This window comes from Sus scrofa, chromosome 3 (assembly GCF_054392235.1).
Source record: "Sus scrofa isolate SSC_HxYL_T2T_F1_AM1 chromosome 3, Sscrofa_HxYL_maternal_Yorkshire_Landrace_v2.0, whole genome shotgun sequence".
NCBI classification, from domain to species: Eukaryota; Metazoa; Chordata; class Mammalia; order Artiodactyla; family Suidae; genus Sus; species Sus scrofa.
This window is the reverse complement of record NC_139385.1, coordinates 97,971,063-97,992,538: the sequence shown is the minus strand read 5'-3', so window position 1 is coordinate 97,992,538 and position 21,476 is coordinate 97,971,063. Positions and strand designations below refer to the sequence as shown.

General features: G+C 38.3%; 1 protein-coding gene across 9 annotated transcripts in view; it reads right to left on the bottom strand.

Moving 5' to 3' along the window:
* The window catches only part of CCDC88A (coiled-coil domain containing 88A), a 199,204-nt gene that overhangs the window by 127,386 nt on the left and 50,342 nt on the right, over positions 1 to 21,476 (bottom strand). For 8 of the 9 annotated variants that reach the window (XM_021087519.2, XM_021087520.2, XM_021087522.2 and 5 more), the window contains exons 1-2: positions 2,546 to 3,365; positions 2,346 to 2,446 (exon numbers count right to left, since the gene is read on the bottom strand). In XM_021087519.2, coding sequence (XP_020943178.1) covers positions 2,346 to 2,446; positions 2,546 to 2,608 — 164 coding nt within the window. In that variant the 5' untranslated portion in view covers positions 2,609 to 3,365. Of the gene's footprint in view, positions 1 to 2,345; positions 2,447 to 2,545; positions 3,366 to 21,476 lie in introns of those variants that run through there. The other variant, XM_085019197.1, reaches the window with a different exon arrangement.

Here is a 21,476-nt window from a genome sequence, read left to right as displayed (position 1 = left end):
CAAGCATAAAGATGAAGAAAAATGAAGATGAAGAAAAACACAAAGTTTCATTTACGAAGGGTTCTCACTTGCAAATTCTATAACCAAATGTAATCTAGAAGTTACTTAGACTGAAGCTAACTTCTAGGTTAACTTACTGGGTAGTTTCAATCGATGATTTAATAGAGTATATTTAATCAAATATTAATTTGAGCAAAATGCTTAGTAGAAATCTTAGTGATTTCAAAATTTGCAAAATACAGTTTTTAAAATAATGTATCTTTTGTTGTCCTATTAGGTAAACAATTTGGTAATAAAATAAATATGTGCCGATCTTAGTAAGTTTCTTTCTAAAGCTAAAGTATACGTCTTTCTTTTTTTTTTCTTAATTTTCTCTTTAATTTATATAGGTCATTCAGATCAGAATTAGGACAATGAGAAAACTTTTTTTTTTTTTTTTTTTTTAAAGAAACTGAGAGGTGGAACTGAAAACAGAAGCAGATTTGAGGTTTGGAATGGAGCTAGTCCTCCCGAAAAAACAACCTGGCAACCACTATTTTGGAACACCAACACTTTCAAAATATACACACATATATATTTTAAGTATAAAACTAAACTCAAAGTAGAAATAAGCTAAAGTGTCTGTTTTTAGCATCTCGTCTAACTATTCAGGATTCAAAAAAATCTAAGTATTTTTGGAAAAAGAATCATTCCAATAAAAACCATTAAAGGGTAAAATGTAATGCATTTTCCTACTTTTGTGAACACACCTGTATTTTTGGGGGGTTCTGCACACAAATACGAAATTTTCTGTCTAAAAACAAACAAGAAAAGAGACATAGGAGAACAAGTTCTGAGTATCTACTGTAATGGCTACCCTTCCTGTCATTTGTGTTCCCTAAAACAGAAGTCAGTTTAATTATTCTACCATTTTGCTTGGGAAATTGTGGGATATTTCAAAGATTAAAAATAGTTCCATGAAAGAGCTGCCCAAAATACATTTATTATCCCTGGAAATAATTAATGTCTACATTCCCTTTTCCCTTTCTTAAGAAAAAAGCACATACACATATACATTTAGATAACATATTTCTTTGGATGCCTATACAAATAAAACACTTTTGGAAAACATGTAGTAGTATAATTCTTTCCCATAAAATCAACATAAATCTGAAAAACAGCAAACAAATCTCTTTGAGCATATAGAGTACAAGTCTCTTTGAGAACACAGACTGAGAAGTTACCAATGGAAGAGTTATTTATGGATTTGACATAACCCTTCTAAGTAAAAAATCTAAAAAAAACGAATACCAAAAAAGTATAGAATTTATAATTTTATATGTTAGGTTATTATCTATTAACGGTAAACTTATTCTCTGGCAACAATTATTCATTAGTAATACACTAAATTCCCACATACACAAAACATATGAATGTCTTAAAATTGAAAGTTCCAAGCTACTCTTGTAATCAGATTGTATTCAAGAGTAATAGGCTAAATATATATTTGAGCACAACTACAATATTCACTACACTGATATGCTGAGAATACATGTATGCTACAATACCTATGATAAAAACGGAGTTTTTGTTTCTTTGATCCAGCTACCAATGTCATTTTGATATTCAATTGCCACCCCAAAAACACTTTATTATTTTAAATCGATATCATAAACATAAAAGACAAAGATCTGCCTACTAAATCATTAGCTAGTTGTCACCAAGATTTCAACCACCTGCATTTCAAAACCAGCTCTAAGAATACCTTAAGATGACCTCTCAAATATTAATCTAATAATTCACACAATAAATCACCTAATCACATTAGTTATTATATGCATATAAATTACTTGCTACAGCAACAGTCCTCACCAATCAGAACTGTTGTCTGAAATTCTCTCCTCCGAAATCTGTTATTACTTCATCAGTTTCAAAATTTGAGCCATTTATTTTTAGACACAAAGGTTAATAAGAAACATTTCTGCACCAAATGCACATAACTTCACAGTAAAGGCTTTTTCCCCCCTTAGGAAACTATTCTAATTCTCCTCCTCATTTTACCAAATTATCAAAGAGGACACAACGTGGTTTGGATTTCAGCACTGAAGACAATAAGTGACAATGCACGATTTGCAGAAGGGAAAATTAAAGTTTCACAATTTTAACAGGCATAATTACTGGTTGTGATAAATGGGCTGGGCGTAAGATTACTACTCCTTTCAAGGTCCAATTCTAAAAACCACCTGAATTTTTCCGTCCAAAGAACTAAATTAGGATCTTAAAATACAAAGTCTCTAAGTTCACAGTATGCCATTTAAAAAAAAAAAAAAAGAATTGTCTAGAAAGAAAAAAAGAAGAACACTTACATTTGGAGCATAACTTGGTTCAAGAATACCCCATCCACCAAAGCCACATATTCGTCCAGGTTGGTCACATTTCCTGCAGCCAGAGGTCCAAACGTTTTAACCTAGAACAGAATGATGATCATCACGACACGAACGCCCACCTCCATCTCTGCAGGCACAAATAATGCAGCTAAATACACAAAAAATAACGCCCCACTTACCCAAGTGACCAAGGGACTGGTCATGAACTGCTCCAGAAGGGGAGTAAAAATCTCGTTCTCCATTTTACAGATAATGTACTTGAAAAAAGGAACTATCACAAAAATAAGCCTAAGGAATTGGTCACTAAACGCTAAAGTGAGTAGAAATCAATTAAAGTCCATTTTGGCATAGGATGAAAATCCCATCGTGGAGGGGAGAAAAACTCTCCCACCTCAAAAAACACCCCAGGGGGAACCGAGCTGAAATCCTGGTAAGCGGATTCGATAGCAACCACGAGCGGTAGCCTGCGCTGGAAATGTCTGTACCGGGCGAGGAGGGGCAGAGAAAAGGCATCTGGAGGAGGAGGAAGGGAGAAGGGGCTGGAACAGCAAGACAAAAAGCCCGTCAAGGTTGCCCAGCTCCTGGAGGAGCCAGACCTGCGAGGCTGCCCCCAATGAATTAATCCCAGTGTGGGATAAATGAAATCTCACGTTAGATACTACGTTAAAGGTTCTTAGCTGCCGCCAGGCTCGACCTCCGCGTTCTCCTCAACACGTTCCACCCACCAGTGGGCATGGAGCCGCTTTGACCCTCAGAGCCTCCCCAGCCCGCAGCCCCTCACCAACGACAGGCAGGGCTCGCCCCTTCCCCCCGAGCACACACCATCCTTTCGCCGACCCTGAGCCTTGCCGCCTGCCCCCTTCCCCTCCCGGGGGTGGGGGCTTGAATGTGTGTCCCTAAGCCCCCAGTTTCCCGAGCCCTGCCAGCCTTTTCAGCGCGCCTCTGGGAAGCCCTGGCACAAAATCACCGCCGCGCTCCAGCCTCCTCCTCCGCCCTCTCTGGAGGAGCCGGAGTAACGGCCTCAGAACCGCAGTGCCGCATCACACCCCGCTCCTCGCCTACCAACCAGCGCCGCCAGCCCGCCGTCAAAGAGAGCGAGTGCTCCTTCCGCGCCCATATCCTTCCGCCGGCTCCCCGCCCCTCCCGCGCCGCAGCCTCTGGATTGTGGGAGAAGAAAAACCGCTGCATGAGCGCGCTCCCGAGCGCGCGCACCCCGGCCCGGCCCCCGCCGCCGCCCAGATCCTGGCGGCGGGCGCGGCGTGGACGCGCGCTCGCTGCAGCTGCTGCGGCGGCCCGGGCCTCGCGCGCTCCCAGGACGGTTGCCAGGGCCTGGGGGGCGGGGATGGGGAAGGCTGAGGAAGGGGTCTCTGTCTGCTAGCTCGTTCTGCCTAATTATGGTTTATTTCCTCCCTGAGTGCCTTCTTTGATGTGTGAAGGAAAGGGAACGAAATCCCTCCCTTTTAAACATGAGGGATGCAGACAGCTTTTTTCGGACAGTTAGATTTGATCTGTTAAGCGTGATCTCTCCAGCAAAACGGAATAGGAAAACTCACTGCAGTAAATCGCAAACGACGGACCTGAGCTGGAAAGTTAGTGGGTTGTTTTTTTTTGTTTTGTTTTTTTTTCCTTTTTTCTTCTCCTAAACACACACACACAAAAACAAAAAACCAGTCCACGAAAGCAGGCATGCTCTTCAAAGTTGCAAGTGCATGTAGTAGGATTTCAAATAACCAAAGTCTTAAAACGTGTTGATATTTCCTGACTGGTGCAAACGTGATTCAGACATTGTTGTTTGACTATTTGGTGATTGAAAAAAATCCAAACAAAATCAAGAGCTACTAAGAGGAAACATTTGGAAGTCATCCAATTTGGGTGACAAATAAACAGATTACATATTTGTCATAAATCTCAATGCTGTGCACGACTAGAACCATCAAAGTAATTTTAACAGTTCCCCAGCAAAATCAAGTGTTACTCCTCATTTTGAAGGAAAATAAATATCTTTTCCCTGGGACAAAATGTCATGTAAAACAATTTTTTTGAGAAAAAATATATTATAGTTTTCAACGTGTGCCGTTTACATTTACATAAATATCTGCTTTGAATACTTATATTTTAAATTAGCAGTAAAAATGTTTTTGTCATAACACTAAATTAAGAACAGCACAATTTCTTAATTAGGTTGTTAAGAGCCTGGGCTCTAGAGTCTTCCTGCCGGATTCAAATCCAGGCTCAGATACTTAACAGCTGTGTGAGCATAGGCATGTCTCTGAACCTCTCTGAGATTCATTTCCTTCATGTGTAAAGCAGGGTTAAATTAATAGAGTTAAATTAAGTGGCAACTTACAGTAAGTGCTTTGTAATTGTTATTGGTGGGTTTTTTTTAATCATTTTTGCACTCAAATTAAAAATCTTGAGGAAAAAACTTGAAATGCAACCTCTCTTACTTCAGTTGCAGGAGAAAGAATCTTGCTTTAGAAAGCAGGGAAATGTCCTTCTCAAATCATCTTAATTAAAATGAGGATACATTCATGTGACACTTAGCTAGGTGGTATTCAGAGTAGAATCTTACATTGCCCTGGCCTACCCATGACTTGGGTCATCCTGGTTGCTAGCAATCTTTTCCTTCTGCTCTTGATGACTCTTTCTTAATCACAATCCTTTATTTGGAAACATAGACCAAGAGTGAGCAGGCACCAAGAAGGAAGTATTGATTTCAGGAAGAGTCTGATGCCCAACATGTCCACTTTTCTTTGTAATCCCTCAGAAGCTCAACTAAACAACATGGAAGTGTTCATGCCTGTAGTGTGGTTTATCTGCAGACAAACCAGAACTTCTTCATTCATTAAAAAAAAAAAAAAAAAAAACCATCAGGTTTAACACCAAGTCCAAGTTAAGTGCATTTGGGGCAGCAGTGACTGAAGAGTCAGCACAGGAGTTGTATGTTAAAATGTCATTTCTTGCCCTCTTTACATTTAGTAGCTAACCCTCACAGAAATCTGGATTCCCCTTTAGAACCAGATGGCCCCAGATGCTTCCTGGTCTATCTTTAGGCTTTACACACACACACACACACACACACACACACACACACACACACTCTCCCTCTCTCTCCCTCTCTCTCTCTCTCTCTCTCTCTCTCTCTCTCTCTCTCTCAACAAAGAAACATGAGGAGTTAATTGTAAAAACAGGAAGCTTTAGACCAGACTGAGGTCTGGAGTAACTTATTTGAAAACCTATGAATTCACAATTCCCTAGTTCAACAGCAGCCTTAGAAATTCTCTATGATCTCTCAAGAGGACAATCAGGAAACTTCTCTGTCTGGTAAAAGAGGAATTGTACATTATACACAGTTTAATGGTCTTTGGATTGCAACATCCTGTAATATTAAATCCAAAAGTTTCCTCCTATCCTCTTTTCACTTTGGAAGAGAGTTCTCAAGATTTCTTCAAGGTACTTTTGTTTTGTGCTTAATAGTCATTTGTCCTGAATTTATCCTTTCTTAAAATGTTAAATTTCCCAGGAAAGGACTTTGGAAAAATCATGCCCACCTGGTTAGGATCTCAGTTATTAGCTCCAGTTTCTTCTAATAAGAAAGTAAATGGTTGGAATGAACCATGATGCAATTTAGGAATCACTAGAGAATGATTCTTCCCAGTGTATTTTAATTGAGACTTCCCTGCAGATTGCACTTACATAACACTACCTGTAGGCCCAAAACAGCAATGTTTACCTCCATTTTGATTTATGTTACAGGAAGTGAGAGACTCACCCTGAACCAGAATCTTATAAATATTTGCAAAGCTAATCATATCCATAAGTTAGTATAATAAAAACAATGCAAATACAGCAGCAGAATGGCACTATTGTTAGTAATAGCCCCAAATGGAAACAACCACAATGTCCATCAACTGATAATTGAATAAATTAAAGGTGGTATAGCTGTACAATGGAATATTATTTGGCAGTAAAAAAGAATGAAATACTGACACATGCTACAACATGGATGCTACATTATGCTATATTAAAGAAGCCTGTCACATATTATATGACTACATTTATATGAAATATGCAGAAGAAATAAATCTATAGAGACAGAAAGTGGGTTAGTATTTGTCTCAGTCTGGAGAGGATGAGAGGAAATGGGATTCATGGGTTTAGGGGTATGGGTTTCTTTTTGAGAAAATAAAACTATTCTAAGTTTGTGGTGATGCCGAGTTCCCGTCATGGTTCAGTGGTTAATGAACCCGACTAGGAACCATGAGGTTGCAGGTTCGATCCCTGGCCTCGCTTAGTGAGTTAAGGATCCGGTGTTGCCTTGAGGTGTGGTGTAGGTTGAAGACATAGCTTGCATCTGGTGTTGCTGTGGCTGTGGAGTAAGCCGGCCGCTACAGCTCTGATTCAACCCCTAGCCTGGGAACCTCCATATGCTGTAGGTGCGGCCCTTAAAAAAAAAAAAAAAAAAAAAAAAAGGCTAGGTTTGTAGTGATGGATACACAATTCTGTGAATATACTAAAAGTCATTAAATTTGACCCCTAAAGTGGCTGAATTTGTCAATTATTTCTTTTAAAAAAACTTTTTTTTTTTTTTAAGGGCATCACCTGAGGCATATGGAAGTTCCCAGGCTAGGTGGGTCAAATTGGAGCTGCAGGTGCCAGCCTACGCCCCAACCACAGCCATAGCAATGTGGAATCAGAGCCGCATCTGCAACTTAATGAGCATCTGCTCATTAACCCACTGAGCGAGGGCAGGGATCAAACGCACATCCTCATGGATACTAGTCAGGTTCGTTACCACTGAACCAAAACTGGAACTCCAAAAAAGCTATTTTTAAAAAAGAATAGCACCACTGCTTCATGAATCTTTAAAAGAAATGCCACACTATCAAGAAATCAGTCAGTCAGTATGTCAGGGTCTTCTTTTAACCATGGTGACCAGTTTAAATGCCTAACGACTGGCAAGAGCTCAGAGATGAGCAACTTCTAAGACTTACTCTAGTTAACTAATGACCTAGAGAAAGCATTAGCTGGAGATTACAGCTTGCCAGTGAATTTGAAGAACTAAAAAGACACTGGGATCATAAAATACACGGCTTTCAAGACAGATTTTTCCTAAGTCTATCTGATCTTTTTCTCAGAAAAAAGCATGGAGGAATACATAAATATCATGTAATCTTTTATTTCTCAGACTGGGTGTGTCTTCAATAGCTAAACTGTTTTTCATTTGTTATCATTTTATGGAAATCTTGTAGAAAGCCACTACAATTGTCTAAGCGTTACCGAACACAAATTTACCTTTCATTTAAAAAAGTCATTCACACTTAACCTAAATGATTATGTTGTGCTTTTACTATAGTGATGTATTCAGAGGCTCTTGAGAAGTGCGAAGGTATTTGACGTATATTCCCAGGTCCTAGACAAATATGTTTTGAGTTTTTGTTTTCCTTGAATAGTTTTCCTATCTTCTCTCCTGGCTCTCAGTTTTTATTGCTGAAAATACCTAGATGATCAATCCCCATTTGAGGAATTCTCTTGTGGTTCAGGGGACTAAGGATCTGGCATTGTCACTGCAGTGGCTTGGGTTGCTGCTGTGACATGGGTTCAGGCCCTGACCTAGGAAATTCCACATTCTGTGGGCATGGTGAAAAGAAAAAAAAAAAGAGTGTCTTTTAAAGGTAAAAAAAGTCACTCTTCCATTCTGGCTATAAGCCTCTATGATCGACTCATTTATACCCTAGAGTCATATATTAGTAATACCTACTTAGAACATAGTCTATGTCAGAACATACGATGGAACATTAATAAATGGACAAAAACTTCATGTGGCAGGCACTATCTTCACAGTGAAAAGAAGACCAGAAATATAATTGATAAATTATATACCCTGACACAAAAGCTTAAGATTGTCTAATAAAAGAAACACAAACTGGCTATTCTTGGGCATAATAATACCATTTTTAGGGCATCATTTGAATTTGCCACATAGCATTTCCTTTTAGGTAAATCAGCAAGTAAGTTTCCACATAAGATACCACAGGGGCTTTTAGGCTACTAAAAAAAGGGGCTACCTGTGCCCAAGAAGCTACTGATGATGGAGGGAATTGACGACTGCTATGCCTCTGCCAGGGGCTGCACTGCCACCTTGGGCAACTTTGCCAAGGCCACCTTTGATGCCATTTCCAATATGTACAGCTATCCCACTCCTGATCTCTGGAAAGAGACAGTGTTCACCAAGTCTCCTTATCAGGAATTCACTGATACCAGACTCATATCAGAGTTTCCGTGCAGAGGACCCATACTCCAGCTGTGGCCACCTCATAGTTTTATATGAGAAAAATAAAATGAGTGAAGCGGAAAAGGGGAGGGCTAAAACAAATACATCTATTTATAGAAAATGGAGATCTGGTTCAATATCAAAAAATAAAAATTAAAAATGAGGAAATATGAAGACATTTTATTTCCTCCTGTTCAATGGTAGTAAGAAGATGTATAAAAATGATACACATATATGAGACTATATTTGATGTTCTGCCATTTAAAGTTAAAATTCATGCGAAACTTCAAAAAATCCTAATGTGAATGTTTTTATTTTCTAATTTTCGGTCAATATATGCTAGTTGAATATTTTCTTTTTCTTTTCTTTTTTTCTTTTGTCTCGTAGGCCACACCTACGGCATAAGGAAGTTCCCAGGCTAGGGGTTGAATTGGAGCTGCAGCTGCCAGTTTGTGTCACAGCCACAGCAATGCAGAATCACAGCTGCATCTGCAACCTACACCACAGCTCACAGCAATGCTGGATCCTTAACCCACTGAATAAGGCCGGGGATCGAACCCGCATCCTCATGGATAATAGTCGGGTTTGTTATCGCTGAGCCATGACAGGAACTCCAATATTTTCCTAAAATAATAGTTCAGTCTTAATTTTATTCCATGAACTTTGTATTTTAAAGGTCTGTCTTTCATTTCTTAAACTAAAATAGCAGTATAAAATATTCAGTTCTGTGAAGCTGAACATATTTCATATTTTAAAAATTAGTTTATTTTCTCATTATTCATTGTTATATTTGGAAAATCAACAACAGAAAAAGAAGAAACCACAAAGAAAGGTCAAGCCTATAATTCTGCTACTCAGAAGTTAATATACTGCTATGTATATTTCATATTATTTTTTAAAACTCTACCACTCTCAAAACACCACTAGAAAATATAACAATGATCAAAATTTGAACATGAGTCACAGTTTAAATTATTCAATAAATGGAAATCAAATGAATTTTTAATAACAATACTCACCATATGTTAAATGTGTAGAACTGCCAGGTTACCAATATTTAAAACATCAAACCCCAAATTTCCATAACTGTCTCTAAACTTGACTTATAAATCTTTCAAAAAAATAAAAATTTATTTTCTAGGTTTAAAGTACAATTGAGGTTGTATTTGTCAGTGTGTTGCTTTTTTTTTTTTTTTTTTTGGTCTTTTTGTCTTTTTAGGGTCGCACTGGTGGCATATGGAGGTTCCCAGGCTAGGGGTCAAATCGGACCTACAGCTGCCAGCCTACACCACAGCCACAGCAACATGGGATCCAAGGCATGCCTGTGACCTACACCACAGCTCACGGCAACGCCGGATCCTTAATCCACTGAGCAGGGCCAGGTATCGAATCTGAGTCCTCTTGGATGCTAGTCGGGTTCGCTAACTGCTGAGCCACTACAGGAACTCCTCTTGCTTCCTTTTTTCATATGATTTTTATTTTTTCCATTATAGTTGATCTACAGTGTTCTGTTAATTTCTACTGTACAGTAAAGCAACCCGGTCATACATATTTTTTTTTTCTCACATTATCCTCCATCATGTTCCATCACAACTGATTAGATATAGTTCCCTGTGCTATACAGCAGGATCTCATTGCTTATCCCCTCCACATGCAGTAGTTTGCATCTATTAACCCCAGACTCCCAATCCATCCCATTCTCTCCCCCTCTCCCTTGGCAACCACAAATCTATTCGCCAAATCCTTGAGTTTCTTTTCTGTGGAAAGTTTCATTTGTGCCATATATTAGATTCCAGATAATGTGATATCATATGCTATTTGTCTTTCTCTTTCTGACTTACTTCACTCAATATGAGAGTCTCTAGTTCTACCCATGTTGCTGAAAATGGCATTATTTTGTTCTTTTTTATAGCTGAGTAGCATTCCATTGTGTATATATACCACATATTCTTAATCCATTCATCATCGATGGACATTTAGGTTGTTTCCATGTCTTAGTTATTGAGAATAGTGCTGAAATAAACATATGAGCACATGTATCTTTTTCAAGGAAAGTTTTGTCAGAATACATGCCCAAGAGTGGGATTGCTAGGTCATATGGTAATTCTATATTTAGTTTTCTGAAGTTCCTCCATACTGTTTTCCACAATGGTTGTACCAATTTACATTCCCACCAACAGTGCAGGAGGGTTCCCTTTTCTCCACACCCTCTCCAGCATTTATTATTTGTGGACTTCTTAATGATGGTCATTCTGACAGGTGTCAAGGTGGTACCTCATAGTAGTTTTGATTTGCATTGCTCTGTTAGTGATGTTGAGCATTTTTTCATGTGCTTGTTGGACATCTGCATATCTTCTTTGGAGAAATGTCTATTCAGGTCTTTTGCCCATTTTTCAATTGGGTTGTTTTTTTTTTTTTTTCTGTTGAGTTGTGTAAGTTGTATATTTTAGAGATTACGCTCTTGTCAGTTGCTTCATTTGAAACTATTTTCTCCCATTCCATAGGTTGTCTTTTTGGGTCTTTTGTGATTTCCTTTGCTGTGCAAAATCTTGTCAGTTTGATTAGGTCCCATTGGTTTGTTTTTACTTTTATTTCTGTTGCCTTGGGAGACTGACCTAAGAAAGCATTTGTAAGGTTAATGTCAGAGCATTCTTGGTTTCTTCATTAATCAACATTGATTGAGTTCAAATATCTGAGATAGCAAATGAAGTACACCAAATGCAGAGAAGATTGTGTCCAGCTGAGGACGAAATAAATAAAAAGACAAATATACCATTCAACCAATTAGTTCAAAGGTCAGCAAAGTTTTTCTTCAGAAGGTTAGATAGTAAATATTTTAGGCTTTGTGGGCCATAGGGTTTCTATTACAAGTACTCACCACTGACATGGTAACATAAGGCAGCCATAGGCTTTGCATAAAGAAATAGATGTTAGAGTTCTCTTGCTGTGAGGTGGATGAAGGATCTGGCATTGTCACTGCAATGGCTTAAGTGGCTGCTATGGCGTGGGTTTGATCCCTGGCCTGGAACTTCCACTTGCCACAGGCACAGCCAGGAAAAAAAATAAAAAGAGGAATAGGTGTTACTGTGTTGCAGTTAAACTTTATTTGCTAAAAGAGACAGTGGGCCACATTTGCTTTGTCAGGCCATAGTTTATCAACCCTATATTAGCAGTCATTGGGAGTTCCATTGGGGCTCAGTGGTTAATGAACCCGACTAGTATTCATGAGGATACCTGTTTGATCCCTGCACCTGCTCAGTGGGTTAAGGATCCAGTGTTGCTGTGGCTGTGGCATAGGCCGGCAGCTACAGCTCCGATTCGACCCCTAGACTGGGAACCACCATATATAACAGGTGAGGCCCTAAAAAAAAAAAAAAAAAAAGAAGGAAAAAAGAAAAAAAAAGACAAAAATAAATAAATAAATATAAATAAATAAAATAAAATAAATTAGCTGTCATTGTACTTACTGGATGAAAGTAAGACAAAAAGCAGGATTGAATTTTTTCCAGTTAATTAATTAACTTTACAGATAAACAACTATGTTATACATATTCTGAAAGTGCTGAAGAATTTGTCTACAAGTTGCTTAGAAACAGAATTTCATTATTTATATATTCCATTATATATGCTTATATATATAGTTAAAAATTTTTTCCATTATTTATATATTATTCCATTGTTTATATATTCTATTATACATATAGTGTATTGATATAGTTCAAACCTCTTCTGGTCTCTCATCATGTTACCATTGGAAACCTTTCCCTTGGCTTTATAAGGGCTTGGGGGCATTCTCTTGAGTACCAGCAAGAAAAAGAGGGGGAAAACTTGAAGTGTTTACTGAAAGAAAACTTAGTGAAGGGATGACTTAGGTGTGGGGAGTTGAGTGAACCAACAGAGGGTGAAGCACTCAGGGAGGAGCAATACCAGGGAGGGCAATCTTCCCTTGGCCTGAGGGGGCAGGAGAAAGAAACTGTGTTACTAGAACCTTGAAAGCCCATAGACTTGGAAGAGGAACCATTGAACAGGAGCTGTCTATAAAGAATGGAGCTATTGCCATCCTTATGCTGCAGAAGAAAAAATTGGGAAAGAATATCCCAAACTCTCTTTCTCTTATATATTATAAATCGCTGGCCAGTGCTCCCCACTGCTGAACCCCTTGAGAAGGAGAGGGCAGGAGAACCCAGATGATGCAACTTTTTGGCATGTGAAAAGTGTGGATAACACCTAGAACCATGTCTATAGATTCTTTGATAGCCATACAAGATGGCAATTCTTAAAAAGCTTGAACCTTTGGTGAAATAACATGATGGAAGAGAAGGAGTCAAAAAGTACATTAAGAATAAAATGCCATAAACTGTGTGGTATAGAATTTGATATATAAGAATTGTTAAGGTAAGGTATAAACTAAATCTCTTTTTTATTGACAAATGTATAGTATCAGTGTTCTACAGTGGCTTGTACATAGTATGTACGCTGAATGCATGAATAAATTTAAGATAATTTTTCATAACTTTAATTTAAAGAACTTGATTTTTTTTTTCTTTTTGGCTGCCCCCCCTCCCCAGCATATGGAGTTCCCAGGCCAGGGATCCAATCAGAGCTGCAGTTGTGACCCTAAGCCGAAGCTGCAGCAATGTAGGATCCTTAACGCTATAACATGTGAGTGGAACCTGTATCCCAGACTCCCAAGATGCCACATTTGCACTACAGCAGGAACTCCAAGAACTTGAATTTTAAGTAGCAGGAAGTATAATTATTTAAGAGACATTATTTTAAAAGAAAACAATAAAATTGGGTTAACATGACTATGAGGCACCGGTGATTCTCTTATCTCTGCCCCTCACTCACAGCCAGAACTGGAAGCACTACACACAAACCAACTTTCACTAAAACCCATTCATTCAAAATTTAGAATGAACCCTCATTTGAAATTATTTAGTCATCATTCTGCTTAATAAAAGTAAAATGGATAACAAATCCGAGTTATGACCTTCACTTATATTTGACAAAATTCAATCAGCCGCTTCCAAAATCATTGTGAAATCAGCGTGGGAAGCAGCTATGGTACTGACTGAAATAATGTTAGCAGGTAGTATCGACTAGATCACCTGTAGTTCCCAATACATTAGTCATATGAAGACTCTGACTCTAAATTAGGAAGAAACTATTTGTATGTACTTGTTACCTTTCCCAAATTCATACACATGTTCTGAAGATACTTACTAGCATAAGTCTAAAAAGATAAGTTCTCAAATCCTGAATTGAGCATATTTTGATCCCAGAGGCTTTAGATTTTATTCCCTTTCCTTGTTTTAGTTTGAGATGTGGCAATAATATATCACTTCTAGTAGAGTTACAAACAATTTTTGAATTTTGGTAGCTCTGAATTAGATACGCAGCTGTCTCCAACTCCTTTATTTTATCTTTTATTTACCATGGCCCTATCTTACTCATACAAAGGTCATAAAAACAATGGCCACATTTTTCCTGTTGCTCCATATGAAAGTACTTTTCTCTTACTCATCTTGCAAGAGCATATCAAATTACATACAACTGGCAAAAATCAACATGATTTTGTGAAGAGCAAATCCTGCCAAACTAATTTCTTTTTTTTCCCCTTTTAACAAACTGCAGAACCTGGCAGATGGTATAGCAATGACCACCTCTACAAAACATCATCTGTGTCTACTTACTGGTATATAGATCATGTGCTCTTAAACATACTGTGGCGCTCCAGTCAGAGGTAGAATCACGAAAGGAATGTTTCCTCTCCACTCACTGCACTTCTGAATGCTGATCTCAGCATAAAGGCAGAAATGAGACTGGAATTGGTTACCAAGTGTGCCAAGGACACACAGATTGTACATCACCCTTGTCTGCAGAGAAGCAGGAGAGTGGAATTCCGCCTGACCTGGAAATCAAGTGACGTGGTGTTACCAGGATTTCTCCAAACTGTAAATAACATAATATCCTTGTACTTCTGCACTAAAGGACCCCATTCTACATGGGTACTACAAACAAAACAAAACAAAAAAAAACTGGCCACTAAGAAGTGGTGAAGAAACTAATATTCCCCCAGAAAATCCTGCGTTTCAAAAATAATCTTTTAGTAACATCTGATGCTTCCTGAGCTCATGAAAAACACCATCCACATGCCCTAGATGTACTGTCAGCCTAAAATTTGGTCAAAGGGTTTTGTCCAATATGAGAACTTCCTGTTCAGTTCTTTTCCTTTGTCCATTCAGTGAATGTGTATTCTGAGTAATTATTATGAGCCAGGCACTGAGGATACAAAGATGAATAAGCTGTTTCCTTATGACACATGAAACCTCAGGGACCTTGGAGTCAACGAGGAAATACAGACAAACTGATTATTCTATAATAGTGAAGGGGATTTGGCATTGCCATGAGTTGTGGTACATGTTCGGATCCTGTGGTGTGATGGCTGTGGTGTAGGCTGGTAACTGTAGCTCAGATTGGAGCCCTAGTCTGGGAACCTCCATATGCTGCAAGTGGGGCCCTAAAAAGCAAAACAAACAAACAAACAAACAAACAAAAAACAAAAACAATGCAATGTGTGATAGGTACTACTTGAGGAAGAAACAAGGCTCATTTTTAATGGAGAGTCATGAACGGCTCCACAGAGAGGTGACTTTTCAGCCAGGTCTCAAATGAAAATTAGATATTTAGTGGGGAGGGGAAGTCCAGGTGGAAAAAAAACAGAAGCAACACGTCAAAGTACAGAAGAGCACGATATGTCTGGGAGTCACGAACAGCCTTCTATAGAGGAAGAACATAATTTCCCAGGGGTGGAGAAGAGTGGGAAATAAAAGTTGAGGTCATACTGTGAAGAAACCAAAATACTGTACTAATGAACTGGCCTTTATCCTAAAAGCAACAGGGTTCAATAAAAATTTCTTTTTTAAAACAAGGGAATGGTATCAGATTTCTCTTTTAAAAAGAAAATACTAGCAGTACTGTAGTGGGGAGAATAGAAAAAGGTAAGTCTTCAGGCAGAGAAACCAGATAGGAGTTCCTCCTGATAAAGTTTATAGATTAAAGTGCACTGATTTTGGAGTTCCCCCATGGCTCAACAGGATTTGGTGCTGTCTCTGTTGTGGATCTGGTTACAGCTGTGGCATGGGTTTAATCCCTGGCCTGGGGAACCTATCTGCATGCTCCAGGTGCAGTCGGAAAAAAAAAAAATATATATATATATATATATATATATATATATATATATATATAGAGAGAGAGAGAGAGAGAGAGAGAGAGAGAGAAGGAGAGACAGGGAGAGACAGGGAGAGAGAATCCTTCTTTTGTTAACTGCAAGCGTAAAACTGACTTTCTGGACTTGTTGACAGACAGGAGGTTATGAACACTATGACGACCCACCCAACAGCTTGTTCATGTTGCCCTCTATTGGTAAAAGGAAAATAAATTATTGTCTAGGGTGTTATTTCATATTCATGTGCCAGTGATAGTTCAACTTACCTTAAATAATATTTGTTATGATTGGTGATATAAAAATACATGCTTCTCCTGGGTTATCAGAAGAAAATCAAAACACTAACTGTAAAAGATACATGCATCCCAATGTTCACTGCAGCATTACTTACAATAGCCAAGATATGGAAGCATTCTAAGTGTCCATCAACAGATGAATGGATAAAGAAGATGTGATACATCCCCCCCCCCCACACACACACAGAAGAATATTACTCAGCCATAAAAAAGAATGAAAAATTTCCATTTGGAACAACATGGATGGACCTGGAGGGTATAATTTTAAGTGAAATAAGTCAGGCAGGAAGACAAATACTACACATTATATTATCTACAAATACTACACATGTGGAATCTAAAAAAGAAAACAAAATAGTGAGCATAAAAAAAGAAATAGGCTCACAGATATAATGAACAAACTAGTAGTTATCACTGGAGAGAGGAAAGAGGGGAGGAACTCCATAGGGCCAGGGGATTAAGAGGTACAAACTACTATGTATAAAATAAATAAGATACAAGGATATATTGTATAGCACAGGGAATGTAGTCAGTATTTTATAATAACTATACATGGAGTACAATCTTTTTTTTTTCCACTGTATAGCATGTGGACCAAGTTATCCTTACATGTATACATTTTTTTTCCTCCCTTTGTTCTGTTGCGATGTAAGTATCTAGACATAGTTCTCAATGCTACACAGCAGGATCGCATTGTAAATCCATTCCAAGAGCAATAGTTTGCACCTGATAACCCCACACTCCCGATCCCTCCCACACCCTCCCTTCCCCCCAGGCAGCCACAAGTCTATTCTCCAAGTCCATGATTTTCTTTTCTGTGGAAATGTTCATCTGTGCTGGATATTAGATTCCAATTATAAGTGATATCATATGGTATTTGTCTTTCTGTGGAGTATAATCTTTAAAATTGTGAATCAGGAGTTCCCGTTGTGGCTCAGTGGTTAACGAATCCGACTAGGAACCATGAGGTTGCGGGTTCGATCCTTGGCCTCGCTCAGTGGGTTAAGGATCCGGCGCTGCCGTGAGCTGTGGTGTAGGTTGCAGACTCGGCTCAGATCCCATGTTGCTGTGGCTCTGGTGTAGGCCGGCGGCTATAGCTCCGATTGGACCCCCTAGCCTGGGAACCTCCATATGCCACGGGAGCGGCCCTAGAAAAGACTAATAAATAAATAAATAAAATAAAATTGTGAATCACTATGTTGTATACCTGAAACGTATATAATAATATAAATCAACCATACCCCAATTTAAAAAATGCCAGCATTACATCACAAATATATGTGTATACCACCACTGAGGTTCTCAATCATCCTTCTCACATTATTCAACATAACCACCTACAAAGATTTCTTTCTTTGAAATTCAGGTTATTCATAAATTTCATCACGACTGTGTGCCAAGAACTGCTAAGAGTAGAGGATACAAAAATGAATCTCAAGTTCACAATGTTAAAATTTACATATTAAATTTCACATTGTTAAAATTTACATATTAAAAGTAAAATTTAAATACCATTAATGTGGTGATATCAGTGCATAAATATATTAATATGTGCTATGCAAAATGCTCTACAATAAAGGTAATCCATATCTGTGTTTTGAATACTTATTATACATCTTAATATGTTCAGTATTAATCACATTACCAAAAACTGTAACTTACACAGGTTGACTTACAAGAGTATGTCTTCATTGTAGGAAAATCAGATATTTTATTTATTTTATTTATTTATTTATTTTTCTTTTTAGGGCCGCACCAACGGCATATGGAGGTTCCCAGGCTAGGGGTCTAATCAGAGCTGTAGCCGGCAGTCTACGCCACAGCCACAGCAATGTGGGATCCTTAACCCACTGAGTGAGGCAAGGGATCAAATCCGCAAGCTCCTGGTTCCTAGTCAGATTCATTTCTGCTGCACCAAGATAGGAACTCCAAAAATATTTTAAAAGGACTGCATTGAATCTGTAGATCACTTTGGGTACTATAGATGTTTTAACAACATTTATTCTTCTAATCCATGAATACAAGATGTTTTTCCATTTATAAGTATTCTCTTTTAATATTCTCTTTTGATATTTTTTGATATTTTAAGAAATTGATATTTTTTGATATTTTAAGTATTCACAAGTATTTTCTTGTGTGTATGTGTGTTTATTTTTTAAAATTATTTCCCCAATACAATTTTTTTCTACTGTACAGCATGGTGACCCAGTTACACATACATGTACACATTCTATTTTCGCACATTATCGTGCTCCATCATAAGTGATTAGATATAGTTCCCAGTGCTACACAGCAGGATCTCATTGCTAATCCATTCCAAAGGCAATAGTTTGCATCCATTAACCCCAAGCTCCCAATCTGTTCATTTTCTTTCATTGATATCTTACAGTTTCACCTTCTTGGTTAAATTTACTCCTAAATATTTTACTGTCTTTGATGCCACTGTAAATGGAATTGTTTTCTTAATTTCTGTTGCAGATGGTCTTTGTTAGTGTATAAAACAATTAAGTTCTATATATTTATTTTGTATCCTACAAAACTTTACTGGATTTTTTTATTTGTTATAAAATTTTGATGGAGTCTTTAGGGTTTTCAGACAGTTCTACTTCTTCATTTCTGATTTGGTTGCCTTTTATTTGTTTTGCTTGCTTACTTGCTCAGCTAGGACTTTTCGGTACTATGATGAATCAAAGTAATGAGTGGGCACCCTTGTCTTGTTCTTGAAAAAGCTTTCAACCTTTTATTTATTTATTATTTATTTAGTCTTTTTTTTTTTTTTTTCCTTTTCTTGAGCCGCTCCCATGGCATATGGAGGTTCCCAGGCTAGGGGTCGAATCGGAGCTGTAGCCACAGGTCTACGCCAGAGACACAGCAACGGGGGATTCGAGACGTGTCTGCGACCTACACCACAGCTCACAGCAACACCGGATCCTTAACCCACTGGGCAAGGCCAGGGATCGAACCTGCAACCTCATGGTTTCTAGTTGGATTCGTTAACCACTGGGCCACGACGGGAACTCCTCAATTTTTCACCATTACGTATAGTGTTAGTTGTGGTCTTGTCATACATGGCCTTTATTATATTGAGGGTGTTCATTCTACACCTAATTTTCTGAGAGTTTATCACTAAAGGAGGTTTAATTTTGTGAAATGCGTTTTCTGCATTTATTGAGATGATCATATGATTTTAAAAACCTTTTATTCTATTAATGTGGTGTATCATGCTTATTGATTTGCATAGGCTAAATTATACTGCATCCCAGGGATAAATACCAGTTGATAATGATGTATATGATTATTTTTTTATTATGTTAAAATACAAATAACATAAAATTTACCATTTAACTCTTTTTAAGTGTACAGTTCAGTGTCATTAAGTATACTCAAATTGTTGTACAATTCTTGTCATCATCCATCTCCAGAATTTTTCATAATCCCAAACTGAAACTCTGTAGACATTACATAATAACTTTCCATTTCCCCCCACTCTTCCCAAACGGGAAACCACCATTCTACTTTCTGTCATTTTATAAAGCTGGCTAATTTAGGATGCCATATAAATGGAATCATACAATATTTGTCCTTTTGTTCTATTTCACTTAGCATAATGTCTTCAAAGTTTATCCATGTTGTAGCAAATATCAGAATTATGTTATCAGGAGTATGAAAATCCAGCTCCCTTTTCTCAAAATGAGACAAACTCTAATATATAAAGAGTATCCCTGAGTTCCCTTGAGGATCAGGCTGAAGCTACTCTCATCAGTACTTTACCTGAAGTCACACCTTAGCTTGACTTCTTCCCTTTCCTCTCCTGATACTTACACTCCCATATTATTTTCTTTAGGGAGCACTTTCTTGATAAATCACTTGCACTAGAATCCTCCTCTCAGGGGTTCCTTCTGGGGAACCCAAGGTAAGACATCAAGAAACAACTTGTAGAAGTGTCTGTTATGGTTCAGTGGAAATTTACCTGACTAGTATCCATAAGGATGCAAGCTGGATCCCTGGCCTTGCTCAGTGGGTTAAGGATCCAATGTTGCCATGAGCTGTGGTGTAGGTCACAGAGGAGGCTCAGATCCCACATTGCTGTGGCTGTGGTGTAGGCTGGCAGCTGCAGCTCCGATTCCATCCCTAGCCTGGGCACTTCCATGTGTTACAGGTGCAGCCCTGAAAAGAAAAAGAAAAAAAAAAAAGGAAATAAGAAACAACTTGTATTCAGAATATTAAAACAAAACAAAACAAAAACCCTCCTTCAAAAAATAATAAGTTGAGTTCCTGCTGTGGCAAAGGGGTTCAAGAGCATCCTGGGAGTGCTGGGCAGCAGGTTCAATCCCCTGCTCAGCACAGTGGGTTGGGGATCTAGTATTGCTGCATCTGCAGCTTAGGTGGAGACTGTGGCTCAGATTTGGTTCCTGGCCCAGAAACTCTATATACCAGGAGCTCCATATGCCATGAGGCAGCCAAAAATGGAAAAAAAAAAAAAAAAAAAAAAAAAAAAAAGAACATGCACGCTATCTAAAAGGAAAAGGACAAAAGATTTGAGCAGATATTTCATAAAAGAGGATATACAAATGATCAATAAATATATGAAAAGGAGTTCCCATCATGGCACAGTGGTTAACGAATCCGACTAGGAACCATGAGGTTGCGGCGCAGTGGTTAATGAATCCGACAAGGAACCATGAGATTGCGGGTTCGATCCCTGCCCTTGCTCAGCGGGTTAACAATCCAGCGTTGCCGTCAGCTGTGGCTGCAGACACAGCTCGGATCCCGCGTTGCTGTGGCTCTGGCGTAGGCTGGCGGCTACAGCTCCGATTCGACCCCTAGCCTGGGAACCTCCATATGCCATGGAAGCGGCCCAAGAAATGGCAAAAGACAAAAATAAATAAAGAAATAAATATATGAAAAGGTAATCTATTTCATTAATCGTCAAGGAAATGCAAAATGAAATCACAGTGGTATACCAATACACACCCACCTGAAAGGCTAAAATGAAATTACTAAGGGTTGGTGAGGATATGGAATAAAGAAAGCTCTCATATTACCAGTGGAAGTGTAAACTGATATTCTGGAAGACTGGTGGCATATAGTAAAACCAAATGTGTACATCCTATAATAGAATAATTCAACTCCTAAGTAAATATCCAATGTCTGTCTATGTATAAGAAAGACAAGTGCTAGGGTGTTCATATAGCACTATTTTGTAATAGTCTCAAACTGGGAACAACCCAAATGCCCATCAACAGCGAAATGAATGAATAAATAAATAGAATGAACTATCCATCATAAAGCATGAACTATACAGAACA